Source organism: Sycon ciliatum, chromosome 10, assembly GCF_964019385.1.
Source record: "Sycon ciliatum chromosome 10, ocSycCili1.1, whole genome shotgun sequence".
Taxonomy (NCBI): Eukaryota; Metazoa; Porifera; class Calcarea; order Leucosolenida; family Sycettidae; genus Sycon; species Sycon ciliatum.
In genome coordinates this window covers 10,948,984-10,965,656 of record NC_088652.1, presented here as the reverse complement: position 1 = coordinate 10,965,656, position 16,673 = coordinate 10,948,984, and the positions used below count along the sequence as shown (strand labels likewise).

Sequence of the window (16,673 nt, the reverse complement as noted above, 5' to 3'; positions counted from 1 at the left end):
AGTAGCCAAAATGTCCTTTTCATGCACATTGCAACAGTAAATCAGATTTGTTAATCCAGCACCCTCCCTAATCCAGCAGATTTTCGTGGCACAAATGGTGCCGGATTATAGAGGGACCACTGTAGCAGTAGGTGAATGTGGCAGCTGTGAGTGCGTGTGGACAAAACTGGTGAGCGGGTATTATTACGCCTGTCAGTATTACAACACAACCAGGAATGGATACAACACCGGAATCAACAGGAGCGCAACACATGAATCTGGTGTCACTCTTGACAACAACACCATGGCGTGGGAGACCGCCGGACGATCGTTCGTTAACAAACCCGACGGCGGTAACGGAAAGATCACCAGGAGAACGAAACGAAAATGGAGGAAAAACGAATCTGAGGAGAAGCCAGAGACTAGCGGAGACACGACTGAGAAAAATCGAGAAGGCGGAACCAGTAGCGGAAGGTGAAAGTACGGGCGAAGCAGTGAACACGTCAAGGAATGATGTTGAATGTATATAAAGATCAGTCTATTCTTATTATTCTTTCATTCAACATCATATACCTCCACTGATGAGCTCAGTAGGAGCGAAACATCTGTCTGGAGGGTCATTGTCAATATCAACCTATATACCGGAATTGTCCTCGCTGTGGTGATGGTGATGTGAGTGCAGAGTTTGGATCGGCCAATAGCGCAATGTGGTGGTGTGGTGTATTGGATTCCATAAATTAATGGCCTGGTCGTCGCTACTTCTTCTTCTCAACTTCAAATGCGCCGTAAAGCGACAGTGAAATTACGAGACAAGCGGGTTAGTTCCTCAACATCAAATGCTGGATCAAAATTTAGCGGCGATTTTGAAGAAACTGGCTACATGCATGGTCGCGTCGGAATAAACTCGATGATAGGAGATAGGTAGAATGGATGACTTGCATATACAGGCATGTATTCGTGAACAGCCTCGGTTGATATCCGGACGCAACGAAAGCAAGTCACATTGAACATTATAGTAGATCACGAATTACTGGGAGAGCTTCAACCGGGATATGGCAAATAATATCGGAAATGATAACGTTTGGAATAGACAGAAGAATGAACTGATAAACAAATCATAAAGTAGAAGCACACCAGGTTCACACAATCTCACGGGGCCAAAAGGGAAAGAACCGTCCTCCAAATAGGACCTGAAAACCACAGCACTATTGCTGCACAACTCTAGCACAACCTGCCAGCAAAACCGAAGCTCAGAACCGAACTTAATACAATATAAGGGGCATTGACACACACATTGTCCTAGGTTAGCTAGGTAGACCATGGCTCACCATGATCGGACGCCTACCAAACTAAACTGGACTCACTCACTCGCATAAAGGAAGACTGAAGAGAACAGGAAGACGGAAGGAAGACAGGAGAGAAAATGCCATATCAGGAATTAGCTTACGTTGGGCATGGAGATTAATCGGTAGAGATGCTGTCTTTCATCATTTCTAGCTATCAATGGATGTGGCAGGCATGTGTAGGAGGAGCGGCAGCTGGCGCATCCGGTTGGGCCATGCATTCGGTGAAATAGGCATTCTGTGAACTGGGTATTCGGTGAGTTGTCGTTCGGTGAGCTGTTGGTCGGTGAACTGTCACTCTGTGAACTGTCGTTCGGCGATAGTATTATTGACAACACCTCATAGCATGAAAAGAAAATCATCAAGTATGGGAGATGTGGATATGGCGGGACACTTGCTATGCTGGTCCAACGGAACGAGAAAACAATTTACCGCTGCTACCAATTTTATAGCACCATTGCTACCAATGTAAACGTAATCCTGATGCTCAGTATACATTCTTGATCTTCTCTTCTCCTTTTTTTTGCCTTTTTTCCTTTCTCTTTTCTTTAAAATGTTTTACTGCCAGAAGTCGTCTTCATATAAGGAGTCACATATGCCTGTTTGTTGTACGACTTTAAATAAATCCAACCAACCAACCAACCAACCAAACAGGTGGGGTCGAATTTGACAAAGGTAACTTTAACCACCGCTGCCACCAATTTTGTAGCGGGCCGCAGTCTCTCGGAGGCAAGAATACACAAGGGTCTCAGCGAACACACTAGTAATTATTAAACATTGAACTGAACTGAAATGCAACTTTAACTGACAATGAAATTTTAACTGGCAATGAAATTACTGGCAATGAAATTAACTGACAACAAAAGAATCGTGAGCAGCAGCTTTTATACACAGGCAGACTCCGTACACAAATGTACGGGGAAACGCTAACGCACGGGGACACTGTACGGGGATATTCTAACGTACCGGGAAACAGTAACGTACAGGGACACGCTACCGTACAGGGATGAGCTAAAATATAGGCTATACGCTATACGCTAAACACTATCCGCTATACACTGTGAAAGTTCCAAGCGTGCCAACGCTACACATTCACAAAATTCTTTTCGGTACAACTCTTTTTCTGCCTCCATAATAATTATGTGTCTCCCCCTCCCTCCCAACAGGTACGTATCTAGGTGAAAGAGACATGTGCGGACATGTATCGCTGAATATTCCACCTGGGTACAATTTTGAACGGGTCAGTCATTCCTCGGCCGTGAGAATTTGTAGGGACGCTAACATGGTGGTTCCTTTTGAATCTTACTATACCTGTATAAGCACCATGATCCAGGAGTTTCGTGGTGTTTATCATTTGAGGAATGCAAATATTCATTCGTGGACAAGTGGTCGACCTTCAATTGGAGAATCTGGTAGTGCTCGGGTCCTTTGTGTAGGTGAGGTGTACTTTGACCAGATCATTTGGCATTTCTGCATTTAAGGGATCTCGGGACAGTTAGGCCCAAAAATATAAATTCAAGATCAGCCCAATCTGATATTAGGTTTCCATAGGTACAGCCTAATATTTTCGCTTAGTGACATCAGTTTTCAATTTCCCGAATAGGTCTTGCCAAAAACAAAATTTTCCTTGATGACACAAAATAACCCACAATCCCAAAATTGTGGAAACACAATGTACGTTTCGCCGTATAGGTCATGACGGCTCATCAGGTGTGCAAAATGTAAATCCCAAAATTGATGAATAATCGTCCATGACATCATTTACGACAGAAAATATGACATAAAAATAATACAGAGTGTTCGAGGTATTGACTAAGATGACATCAACACCAAAAAATTACACTTTGGTTGACGATGAAATCCAGATCGTCATTTCCTGGAGAAGGACAAAAAGACGTAAAAAGAGGAAACTTTGAATTTTTTTGAAACTTATTTTTGAGATTGCCCCATATGTGGATACTTCAAGTACTTCCTATAAGTGGGTAGAAACAGGTTTCCTGTCCGAAAAGAGGGGTCAAGGTGCATATTCTGGAGAAGAATCCAAAAAACTCAAAATAGGCTAAATTTGGTAAATTCACGTATCTGTATTGCTTGTACATCTCGGCTGCTGCTTTGGTCAAAATGTATTGGATTTTTGGCTGTAAGGTGTTGCGTAAACTTTCTAGAGCCCTCGGCATTCAGAACAATAAGGATGGAAGAGCTGAACTAGTGAATTTTCCGGAAACCCCTAGATGCACGCATTATCGATGGTTCTTTTCTCCATAATTACTCTCCTGTTGGTACTTGGTTTTGATACATGTACATGTAGGTGTGATACCGCTTAGCACAGCCCCATATCAAATAACAATTAAAGCTGACATGTTGGAACGAAACATTAGTCCTCTTGTTCTTCAACTATGTGAGCTTGAACGTGTCCCCACACTGGCAAAAATGAGGGTATTTTATGGTGCGCGCAAACAAGTTGGGTTGCTGCTGGTTCTTGGCTATTAAGCCACCAATCATATAATCTTCCTTGAGGCTGTCACCCACTTCTTACCTCCGACTTGCTCCTTCATCAGTCTAGAAAAGGCTAGCTTACGACTTCGTTTGTGGGCCAGGACAAAGTGCTTCATCACCAACCCACTATCAGCTGCCCGCACTGCAACTGATTTGGAGAAGAACTTTGCATGGACCCACGGTTGAAGTGTAGCCAGCCGCTTTGGCTGATGTTCAGCAAACTCCATCACCGAACATGCTGCAAAAATGATGGAGTGCTACAGGATACTGGCATAAGGGCAAGCTTCGACAATTTCAGCTAGGGCCGCATGCTACATCAACAAAAGAATTATGAGCAGCGAACTCAATCCCAAAGATGAACTATAAATCGATGTGGGGCTGTAGCTTGGGAGCTCCAGTATCGCGGTTTAGGGATCAGAGTGTTCACCCAGCACAAAAATTCACACCATTGACGCATACATGCATACATACACACACGCGCGCACACACACACACACACACACACACACACGCACACCCCCACACACAAATGTAACATAAAACAATTATAGAACCGCAATAATGGGATGAAAGTACAGGCAGTCAGAATTGGAAACACTCATCATTGGACACACTAAAAAACGCGGGCCCACGCCAATACACACACACACACACACACACACACGCACGCACACACGCACGCACGCACGCACACACACACACACACACACACACACATGCATGCTCTCAGACGCAATAGCACACACGTGCGCGCGCGCTAATATACACCCATACATTCACGCACGTGTACGTACCCACCCACATGCATGTGCACATGCATGTGCATGAGTTGAGATGCCCGCATACACATGTCACACCAACATGCCCTTGGAGCGGTCATGCACGAGTGTAAAGTATGTGTGCGAGGGCACATCAACATGAGCGCATAATTATGCATGTGCAAGCTCATACATGCGTATGGGGCACACATGCACAAACATGCAGGTCTATGCAAACACACACACGCTCGCGCGCACCGCGCATACAGTGTGCTCATACATGTCCATAGCCATAGGGTGGCAATGACTCGCAAATATCATGGATAAATCTTATGAGGTTGAAAAACACACTTACCAAAAGCAGCTTTAGTGTTGCTTGTGAAAGCAAGGGGCCAGGGTGTTGAGCAATTACACGGCTACATGTACGTGTATCTACTCAATCTGCGTACATGTATCTATAAAATTCTCAATCCCACGCTGCTGACACCGAATGACGAGTACGCTGTCCAGGCCGTACCTCTTCTCTTGAACGCAATGAATGAGCGCTGGAGGTTTACCACATCCAGGATTCTGGCATGCAGACAATCCCACAGCCAGATACCTGAGATGAACGATTCGTCGACCGTGAAGACAGGCACTGAACGACCTCTTCGAAGGAGTCGAATCCAGTGGCGTTGGTGGTGGAGATCGCCCATTCCATTTTTCACGAACTCGATCGATCGTTTGACCTTACGAAACGTCTCCCTCCTCTACCTCGGCTTCTTGAATCGTCCAGTACGCAGAATGCGAGGCCGCGTCGTGGGTGACGGATTACTCTCCCGCTTCTTCATCTCCACGACAAGTCGGAAGGAGAACCAAGCTATCTAGAAACCGCCGATGTCAAAACAAATCCGCCAGGGCACTAGTAGCCGAGCTTCTTCCTCAAATCTTGTCTCGACTCGAGCACGCGCTGCGAGTTGAAACTACTTACTCGATTGTGCATGATTGCGTCCCATTTTTCCGAGAATACCGAAGTATGTGTGCAAGTCAATCTCTCCAATTTCGCTCGAAATTTGCAGGTGGGTTAGCTTTGCATGCAGGGTGAGTTCGAATCATATGTTTTGTGTGGAACAATTTTCAAAAAAAAGAAGAAAAAAACTAAGACTATAGGGTAATAAAATGGCAATAAATAAGATAAATTGTGCACTCATAACAACAGCAAAAATGAAGAAAGTCAAGTTCCATAACGTTTTCTTGTGACTGTCATCAGTGGAACGCCGTCACATAAAAATGTAATAACTAAAACACACACTTATATACATGTAGCTAATATGGTTTCAGGTAGAAATACAGCAGCTAACAAGTACAAAAAGCGAAGTTTGCACCTTTGCAATGTGTGAATATAGTGTATGTGAGAAAGGTAGTTGCAGATGAATGTGATACTGTGTGAATGAATGTAATGGTGCGTGTATATTACTTGAAGAGTGTGATTGATACAACGTTTTCTTTCTGTTTACATAGCACAGGGTCACGAGTACGAATATACACAGCTTCCAACACCTGCAATTGCTTGAAGAAACGTGCGCAACGAATAACACTAAACCAGGAATCGTCAAACACCTTACGACATTCTGGACTGATCTGGTTATTGTCGGTGATGTTAGACCTTTTGGAAGTGTCAAATGACCACACTTGGATTCATCCATTATTCATGCATGCTAGCTATCTCGTGTGTTTGGACTACCTCCATTATCTTCCTTTTGTACTGCTCTACTCTGTAATATTCAACCAATTGCGTACTGGACAAGTGAACTCCGGTTGTGCTTCGTTTTGGGTATTGTGAGCATTACTAGTATTAGCTACGGCTATGGCAACTCTTGGACACATTGAGTTGTTTGATGTCACTGGCAGAAACTGGTCGATGTACGAACTACGCTTGACGCAGTATTTGGCAGCCAACGGCATCGATGATAATGACCTGAAGCGAGCAACGATGCTCAAGGTCTTTCGGAGGTCCAGCATTTGAACTGCTGCAAGATTTGCTGGCCCCGGATGCCCCAACTGAAAAGACGTTTGCGGAACTCTGCGCGGCTCTCAAAGGACATCTCGCAATGAAACCACTTGTCAATGGAGAATAATATCGGTTCTACCAAAGGGATCAACGTCAAGGAGAATCGATCGCCTCCTACGTGGCCGAACTTCGACGTTTGGAAAGGACCTGCGAGTTCAATGCCCATCTTGCAGATTCTCTGCGAGATTGCTTTGTCTGCGGACTGAGGAGTGCAGATACACGGAGGAAACTCCTGGCCACGGACGCACTGACAACGCCGGCAAGGGCGCGCTGGCTGATGAGCTGGCCACCAGGGACTCTGGAAGTCTCCGCGATGGATACGAAGAACGCCAGCGGTGGTGTCACCAAACTTCGCACCCCATCGCGAAAGCCTGTGCCTGGTGCACGATCTACGTATGTTCGCTGTGGTGGCGTGGGACACAAGGCGCCTGACTGCCGCTACAAGGACGAAGTTTGCAATGCGTGTGGCAAGAAAGGCCACTTGCAGCGGGTTTGACAAAGCAAGCCAGCTGAGCAGCCAGGAGCGTAATCAACTCCGCGACCCAGATCATTCAAGCGCAAAGGCTCAGCGATGACAGGCCACAATTATTTGTTTGCAAACGACGAAGATGACGAGTCCAGCATTCGCTATGTGCGTGTCTCCAAGATCCAGTCAAATGGAAAGCCACGAGCACCACTCACGATAACCGCACAGATCGCGGGACAGGAGTTATCTCTGGATGTACACACGGGCACTGGTCTCTCTGTTTTACCACCTGCAACATACGGGCACTTGTTCTCTGAACACCCGCTTCGGCTAGCCAAACTGGTGCTTCAAGCCTACAACGGTGAATCTCTTCGATCGCAAGGCGTGCTGCGCTTGCCTGTAACCATCAACGGTCAGCAAGCGGAGGCTGACCTGTACATGGTCGACTGCGAGGGGCCAGCATTGCTAGGACGCACATGGCTACAGCAATATCGCCTCTGGACGAAGTTGGCGGCTATCAGGAATGTGAAATCCTCACTGCAGGAGTTAAAACATGAATTTGCAGTGGTATTCAATGATGAACAAGGATTGTTGAAGGGGGCGAAAGCCAAGCTCCAGCTGACTTCTGATGTGACTCCAAAGTTTGTCAAGGCACGATCGGTGCCAATGGCGCTGAAACCCAGGTTGAAGCAGAGGTACGTCGCATGGAGCCTGCTGACATCCTCACTCCGGTGGAGTGGAGCAAATGGGCAACACCTGTGGTACCTGTTCTGAAGCCAAACGGCCAGGTCAGGCTATGTGGAGACTTCAAGGTGACGTTGAATCCCCAGCTCCACATCGGCCAACACCTGTTGCCGCTCATCGAGGAGATATTTGCCTCACTCTCCGGAGGGCAAGAGTTTACAAAACTCGATCTGAAGGCAGCATACACGCAGATGGAGGTGGACGACAATTCGAAGCCCCTGCTTACGCTCAACACCCATCTGGGTCTGTTTTGACTCAACCGTCTTCCATACGGGATCGGGTCTGCTCCAGCGCTATGGCAACGAGCCATAACACTTCTTTGTGCGAGCTTCGTATCAGATCTATTGAAAAAGTTCATAAGTTTTGGTTGATGAAGTTCACATGTACATTGTACATCAGTCCAAACACTGATAATTTACAATCTCTTTTCATATGTTAATATAGCTATGAATAGGATGAAGGCCGCAGACATCACGCAACTAAGTTACTTGTTTGACATGTATTACTGTGTATTTTATAACAAAAATATTATTGAAAACCCAGAATCGATTTTCTCGTTCCTATCATCAGTGGGAAAAACGGAACTAAGGATACAACCAAAGAAACTGAAGTTAAGTACTGTAAATATAAAGGTGTTAGAAATAACATCAAGATACAAGTGCAATAAAACCACTAGAGGAAACGCAAAAAAGGTAACAAGATTACATAACCAAAGGCGAGAAGGCATTGAACGAAGTGTCCACCTGCGAATACAACTTCAGTGCAACAACGTGCTCTTTCTGCTTACACAAAACAGGCTTATGAATACGAATACAAACTGCCTCAAGGATTTTCAACTGTTGGACATAACGCGCACGACACAGTACAGAAAAATGAGAGTCATCATACACACCAAGACAGTCATGATGAGATAACAAGTGTAGATACACAGCTGACTTCTTAAGATCAACACATTCATCCGCCTCATCTCGCTCCTTCCCACCCGACTCCTCCTCGTCCATCTCATAGTCCTCTTCCTCGTTCCGCTCGTCATCCTCGCGATCATCATCACCACCATCATCTGCCTCGTCCTCTGTCTCCTCACCAACCGTTTCGTCATCCAATTCCTCTTCCATCCTCTGATCATCCGTCTCCTATTCATAGCTATACTAAAATTATTTTCTCCCTGTAGGTAATTTGTATCTTTTCATATTGCTTTTATTTGTATAAACACCTACCGGTACTTTTACCCATTCTACTTCCCCAAAGCTAGATCTAGCTTTGCTTTACATTTCTGCTTTTTTTCCTGGTGCGTGCTTGTGGCATTGAAGCCGAGACCTTTGGTCGGTGGGGTCCCTGGTACCTCACCATCACTGCTGCCCAGTGCAGCCCCTGCTCAGTAGCTGTATGTTTTTGTCCACATAATCATTTATTTTACGAGTTGGGTTTGTGAATAATAGTCAAAAATAAAAATAAAAAAATAAAAAATTGATTCTCTGCTACGAGACCTGCCAGGCATTAAGTGCATGATCGATGACATCATCGTCACTGGCCGCATACCAGAAGAACACCTCAACACGCTGATGAAGGTGCTCCAACGTCTCGCTGATGCGGGCCTCAAGCTCAACCTGGCCAAATGCCACTTCTTTTAGCCGAAAGTGGAATATTGCGACCCCACCATCAGCGCACAAGGCCTGCACACGATGCCGAGCAAGGTTGATGCAATTTGTAATGCTCCACCGCTGGAAACGTGCCGCAAATACGCAGTTTTCTTGGGCTCATCACCTACTATCAACGATTCATTCCGAAGATGTCAACTATCCTGAGTCAACAAACAGCGCTGCTGCAAAAAGGATCGGCGTTCGAATGGACAGATGAGTGCCGACAAGCCTTCCAGGAGGTCAAGCAGGTGCTGTCATCCCAACAGGTTCTCACACACTATGACCCGACACAGACCGTTCGTCTTGCAAGTGATGCGTCACCATACGGGGTTGGAGCTGTCTTGTCGCACATCCTACCATCTGGAGAAGACCGACTGATCGCATATGCCTCTCGAAAGCTCTCGAAAGCGGAACAGGCATACTCACAGATCGACCATGAAGCGCTTGCAATAGTGTGGAGTGTGAAACGCTTCCACAACTACCTGTTTGGCCGGCATGTCGACCCCACGATCAGCGCACGATTTAGCAATAGATGATGCGGAGCAGTGAGGTTGCACGTTCCCAATGGAAAAAACCTTGCGCTTTGCCCGGGGCGCTGCCGTCAACTCAGCAACATGGTCACCGGCGTGGGGTGTTTCCTTTGAGTAGCGGGACTACTACATTTATCACACAAGATCCCTTTGGCGCTTCATATTGCTTGACGTGTGCAAAATACCTCCAAATTCGTCGAGACCCGCTCTTGAATTATACCAGTTTCTTCGACTTCTCTCTTTCTCTTCTCTTAGAAGCTAGAGAAGATGAGAACGCACCCTAAGTGTTTCCGTTCGTCGGAGGACAGTTTTACTGTTTCCGTTCGTCGGAACGTTTTGTTGGTTGTTTGTCAGTCAGCATGAACGTAGCCCAATTAGCTTTTGCTCGCCAGGAGCAGCTCCGGAGATTTTGTTGTTACGGCCATCTGTCCGTGGCAGGGACATGCACTGATCTCGCCCAACACCTATTGGCACATCACGTCGATGTTGTCTTTGAAGACATTGCCGAATATGACACGTAGGCCGAAGACTGTGGAGATCCGAAGCCGGGTGGTGACGCTTTTTGCGGCTCCGTGCGTGGCAGAACCGGTCCTACACAGCCAAGACCAGTGCAACGTTCTGCCCCCCCCCTCTAACTTGTACTTGCCACATTTACAGTGTTCAGTTCTCCAGACACTGATTACTCATCAACTGGCCAGGTGTTGGAGGTGGCTATGTCTCAGTCGTCGCAATCTGGCTTCTTGCGAATTGTGACGGGGCAAGGTGTGACGGGAATGATCTTAGAGACTGCTTCTCCAATTCTCATTTCGTTGTAATTATTTCCACTCTTTCCGCATGTAAGCATGCTCTGTATGGTGATCCTCGAGTTTGTTATTACCATTCATGTATCATGAATAGCTAGTAGTCTACGCACGATCCACCTTTAGGAACACACTTCCTTTGCCATACAACTACACATCATTATTCTACCTCTAACACCGTACTTCGAGTACAGCAGAGAGTCGAATACAACTGCCTACATTTTATTCTTAAAATATGAAGCTGGCCACGACGAGGGTTTCCCTCGGTTCTTGGTTAGTCCAGAAGGATGAGTTTGATTTGTAGTGTCGAGTGGAGCTAGTATGCTTCCTGTTACAACTCAACCATGATAGTGTGTTGACTTATAACCAAGCAATAAGGTCACCTGTGCATGTGTGGTGTGTTTTATGCATTGCAGCATATAATAATTGCACATCACCACCTGTTATTAATAATTCAACTATTACATGGATAAAAAGTCAACCATCAGGGAGTGATATGTTAACATCAGGTCATGTAATGGTCCAATGCAACACAAATTTCGTCTTTGGGGGTTCGCTTCCTTTAGTTTGTGAAGGTCTGTCTAGTCATTGGACTTCCGGAGACCGATTGAGTAGTAAGTCACTCATAGTTATATTTAGGTCTGCAACGGGTAGGCCATGTAAAGAGGTCGGATATTTATATCCAGGAAACAGAGGTACAGTATCGGGTGTTTTTTGAAAGTTTGCACAATAAGTGTGCAACTGTGCAACATAGATATTGTACAGTAAGCAGGTAGCCATGCTTTTTACACTTGCTTTCCTGGTTACACCCGCTTACTTCCACTACCCGCTCGGGTTCTCAGGAGCAAACTGCTACCACACCCTTATTGCAGGTAGCATGGGTACGCTACTACTCGATGACACCCCCAAAATAAATTGTCAGTGAGGAAAGCAGATTGAGTCCTGTTCTGCTCAAATTGCCTGTGGTGTGATATAGTATGTACTTCAGAGTACATGGATCAATTGTATCACATTATTGATACCATTGGCACGCAGTTCGCTAGCGCTAGTATGTAGTCAGTAGTGCTAATAATTATGTAGTCTGTAGCGCTAGTATGTAGTCTGAACATAAGGCACTTCCTTATGTGTGTTGGTCATTCTATGCTTTGAAGAGATCGATCTTTGAAAAATACCACAAGAGGAGCCAGAGAGGATTTTTAAACTCACTTGAAACTCATAAAGGCTATTCATTTGGTTTTTGCAGGATCTACTGGAGCGGGGCTTAATGAATGTGTGCGTAAGTTATTGAGAATTATATTTTCAGTGAACTTGTGGCACTGATATGTCACTTGAGTCATGCAGTGAAAACAATTACCTCTCCATGGCCAGCAATCAAGGACATTCTGGGAAATGCAATTTTTGTACTCCTCCAAGGTGTGATTCTTGGTCAGGGTCAAACACAAGGAGAAACCTTCTGCCGAAAATAAGGTGCAATCAGTGATGCTTTGATGTAATCCTTGTAGCTAGTTAATGCTAGTTGCTTTTTCGAGCAGAAACACAGAAATTGATTATTTACCACATGCCTGTACATAAGGACTCATATACTCAGGCATGCAGCTTTTCATGCATTTCAGCTATTGTGGTGGGAATGGATGCTGCCCGTGGCGTAAGTTATCTGCGCTCGTGGAGCAGCAGAAAAGGACCATTAGTATGTCTTATTTCCGGTTTGAATATGGAGAGACGACCTATGTGTCTTGAAAAAGGAATAGAGAGCGACAAAGGTACATCCGTAGCTGGTTTTTTAGTGATCCTCGTACATTTTGCATTCAGCAGAAAATGTTCAGACCAAAGTAAACGCGGCGGTGGCTGTACAGTTTTCTTGAAGATGATTTAGTTGTATCGTTTTATACCTACAGTCCATTTCAAAAATACAAGATATTTTTGAAATATTTCAAATTTGGCCGGAGCTTTTCGAGAATTTCTTTTGGAATATTGCTCAGGTCCTTCTCTCAATTAGTCACATATAGATCTGCAATTGGACATCAAAAACCCAATTTTGAAATTTGTATGCACAAAGTGATCACAGATTTTATGTGGTATAGATGCTGGCATAACGGGTTTTTGAAATCAAGCGTCTATATTTTTGAAGCCCACTGTATGTCAGCATCGTGACAGTGAAATGGAGAGTATGATTATTTTTCTCTAGGCTTCGTTCGCCGACTTTGTTTCGCCCCTGTCGAAAAGTGATTGCAACTAAAGGTCGATTCGCAACAATGTGTTGTTTCCAATGTGCATGATTATTATTCGTTATGACATGGGGTTTTGTTGATATAAACAACACCACAACAGGAGCAAAACATGAGCTTTACTCAACTCAATCTCGTAAAATTAATTTTTTTAATCATCACTGGAGTCAATTTTGATTCACCTCCACCATTATACTGCGCTCTTTAGCCGACTAGACCCTCCTGCAAACAACCATCACCACTGCGAGGACACTTCCGAAGATGATAATCGATATTTCCTTCAGACAGGTGCCAGCAGTGTTTCGCTAATACATAGCTCATCAGTAAGTGTAGATGTTGAATGATTATAAAAATAGACCAAACTGCTATTCCATCGGGGTTTTCCACATACAAAACTGGCATAGCTGATGTGAAAGCGCGGGAAAAGGAAAATGTGAAGTACTGTTGACGTGCATAGGACATGGATGCAGCGTCAGACATTTGGCGCGAAAAATCAATCACTATGACTATCAAGGCAGAAATAATGAGCCAGAACAGTGTACTGTGTAGCTAGTGAGAGTCTGTGTATTGCACTTGTCCGAGCGCCATGAAGGCGTGCAAACTCACCCCAGGACCCGCAGACGTCGACAGCCACAGCAGCCCCTGGGGCATAACACTGCACTGCTCGCCCCGTCGTGCCAATACGCTTGGAAGTTACTAAGCTTGACGCCACCAATACTGTCCGCAAGCTACTTTGTCGTCATGTGTCCATAACCCACTGCCATTGACGGGCTGGGAGGCCCTGTGGCATTCGCTCAGTATATCATCATCAGAGCTGTGTTGACGGTACAATAGCGCTGGTAGGAACAGTTTGTCGTATGGTATTGCGTCCTCCGGATTGTCCTTTGACTCCTTGTCCCTCTTCTTGCTCTGACGCTAACAGCACATGTATTATTCAAGAGTGCGACAGAGCTTTGGGCCATTGAAGAAAATAACTAGACCCTCCTGCACAGAACCATCACCACTGCGAGGACACTTCCGTAGACGATATTAATAATTTCTTCAGACACCTGTTTTGCTAATACATAGCTCATCAGTGAAGGAAGATGTTGAATGATTAAAAATATAGTATTAAAGAGAAGGTATTGAGTCCTTCGGACGCAATGAACGAGTTGTCTTGGAGCAGCTGATTGCATTCTTTAAGTTACACAACATCATGTACGTGCCTGACAATCAATTTGCCTACCGTACCAACAGCTCGTGTGAGGACTGCATAGCGCTAGTGGTCGACGGATGGCTCCAAGCCCTTGATAACAACGAGTACTGCGGCATAGTGTTTGCAGATATGAGCAAAGCTTTTGACCGAGTTAAGCATCAAGAGCTCATTGACGAGTTGAAGATGCTTGGCATTGCTGACACTGCACTTGCTTGGTTTGCAAGCTACCTGACCAGACGCGTCCAGCGAGTAAGAGTAGGACAAGAGCTAGGTGGGGCCCGCCCTTGCACAAGAGGCGTCCCACAAGGCTCCGTGCTCGGCCCACTGCTATTTTGCATTTACACCCGTGATGCACCACAGTGCTTCCAACATGCATTGAATCAACTTTATGCCGATGATATCACACTCTATATCAGGCACAAGGGTTCCCTGTAAAAGGCGCTGACGCCTGTTGGGAATTCCCTAGTAAAAGACGAATCAAATAATAATAATAACAATACTATACAACCAACTGTTTCTACCAGCGCTATTGTACCGTCAACACAGCTCTGACGACGATATACTGGACGAATGCCACAGGGCTTCCCAGCGCGTCAACAGCAGTGGGTGATAGGCACTTGACGACAAGGTAGCTTGTGGACAGTATTGGCGGCGTGAAGGCTAGTGTCAAGCGTATTGGCGCGACGGGCGAGCAGCGCAGAGTTATGCACCAGGGGCTGCTGTGGCTGTCGAAGTCGGCGGGAGGTGAGTTTGCAGGCACGCTGCATCCATGTCCCATGCACATCAACAGTACTTCACATTTTCCTTTTCCCGCTGTACTACATCAGCTATGCCAGTAATTCTTTGTTGCCATCGTCAATAGGTCCGTTGACGATGGCAACAAAGAATTATGACTTCTCCTGGACCAGGAAACCTGCCATTGATCTGAGGAAGGATGTGATCTGCTGCTCGGAGTATAGCATTAGACGCCAGCCCTGCAGTCAAGATCTGGATGGATACGTCGCCCCAGCAGCCCGCAGTTCTATGTCACACCCAGCAGCCTTCCTTTCACCTAGCGTTGGTTGAATTTCAATTATCGAGGTTCGTGAAGTATTTGTCTTGTGTAGTTAGCAAACTTCAGATGTGATGTTAGACGTCCGTGATGATTGGTTGGCTTTCACTTGGCGTCTACTTTCACCTATCTTTGTCACCACCTTAGTACTCTTTGTGACGTGTAAATTAGCGCAACCTATTCCTGTGTACCTCTCCTTCTCATAGTGATTGATTTAGCACTTGTGATTGTTGTGTTTGGTAGGGTTCATAACACCTCCAATCTGCACTATTCCTTTTGTGTTGATTTGTCACATACGAGAGTTAGTTGAGTGTTTACACCTCACGGCGGTATCTTCTCTATAAAATAGCATTATTCAGCATAACCCCTGCATTCAACAACTGCTTCTCCTCTGATGAGTTCCCCATCAACTTTAGGGAACGAAACATGACTTGTCAGGAGTAATACTACTTGCTTTCGTGGAGTGTGGCTGGTGAACTGTTCGTGCTGTGGTCTGCAAGCGTCGTATTGTTAGGTACCTCCTCCCGTACCTTTTCTAGCTGGCCTGCATGCACTCGCGTACTCACCTTTTGGCTCCTTTTGTTCCGTTGGCCTGGGTAGCTACTTGCGCGCCCATAATTGCCATAGCTACCCAGGCCCTTTATCTTGCCGTTCAGACATGCTCTCTTCCTCACTCTTCAATAATCACCATGTAGTCGTTTCGTTCGTCTTGGTCTCTTGTCCCGTCTCTAATAAATGTCGTTCCACCAACCTACCTGTTCCCGTCGTAACTGGATAATGTGTCGTCAGTCGTCCTTTTCGTATTCAACAGTATGGTCTCGTCGGGTCAAATGAAAAACCTATTAATATGCCAGTTTTGTAAGTGGAAAACCCTATAATAGCAGGTTGGTCTATATTTTTTTTTATCATTCAACATCTCCCTTCACTGATGATCTAGCTATGTATTGGCGAAACAGCTGTCTGAAGGAATTATCAATATCGTCTACGGAAGTGTCCTCGCAGTGGCGACGGTTGTGTGCAGGAGGGTCTAGTCGGCTAAAGAGTGCAGTGTAACGGTGGGGGTGAACCAACATTTTCTTCAATGGCCGAGAGCTCTGTCGCACTCTTGAATCACTGGTCACATGCAGTGAAAGCATTTACCTTTCAACAACACTACATCAGGAACAAAAGGTGGCTGTTAATAGGGATATCAGCGAACACACTGCACACTGGGTTTGCACAGTTCTCAGGGCTACTAATACTATACCGCGCGTACTCGTGGCGGGGACAAAAACTTGATGACAAAAAGGGTGAGCACGTGCAGGTTCAACTATTTGAAAAATTCAAAAAGACAAACAACGACGTGGAAGAAAATGCAATAGTTTACGATGCAACCCACCTGCTCTCTAATCCTCCG

At 45.5% G+C, this 16,673-nt stretch overlaps 1 protein-coding gene across 5 annotated transcripts in view; it reads left to right on the top strand.

Annotated features, from left to right (window-relative positions):
• The window catches only part of LOC135825798 (sushi, von Willebrand factor type A, EGF and pentraxin domain-containing protein 1-like), a 579,302-nt gene that overhangs the window by 435,860 nt on the left and 126,769 nt on the right, over window positions 1–16,673 (top strand). For 3 of the 5 annotated variants that reach the window (XM_065338421.1, XM_065338420.1, XM_065338422.1), the window contains 3 exons: window positions 2,489–2,758; window positions 11,223–11,420; window positions 12,050–12,082. The exons of the other annotated variants lie outside the window; for them this stretch is intronic. In XM_065338421.1, the coding sequence (XP_065194493.1) occupies window positions 2,489–2,758; window positions 11,223–11,420; window positions 12,050–12,082 (501 nt within the window). The remainder of the gene's footprint in view (window positions 1–2,488; window positions 2,759–11,222; window positions 11,421–12,049; window positions 12,083–16,673) is intronic. 5 annotated transcript variants of the gene reach the window in all.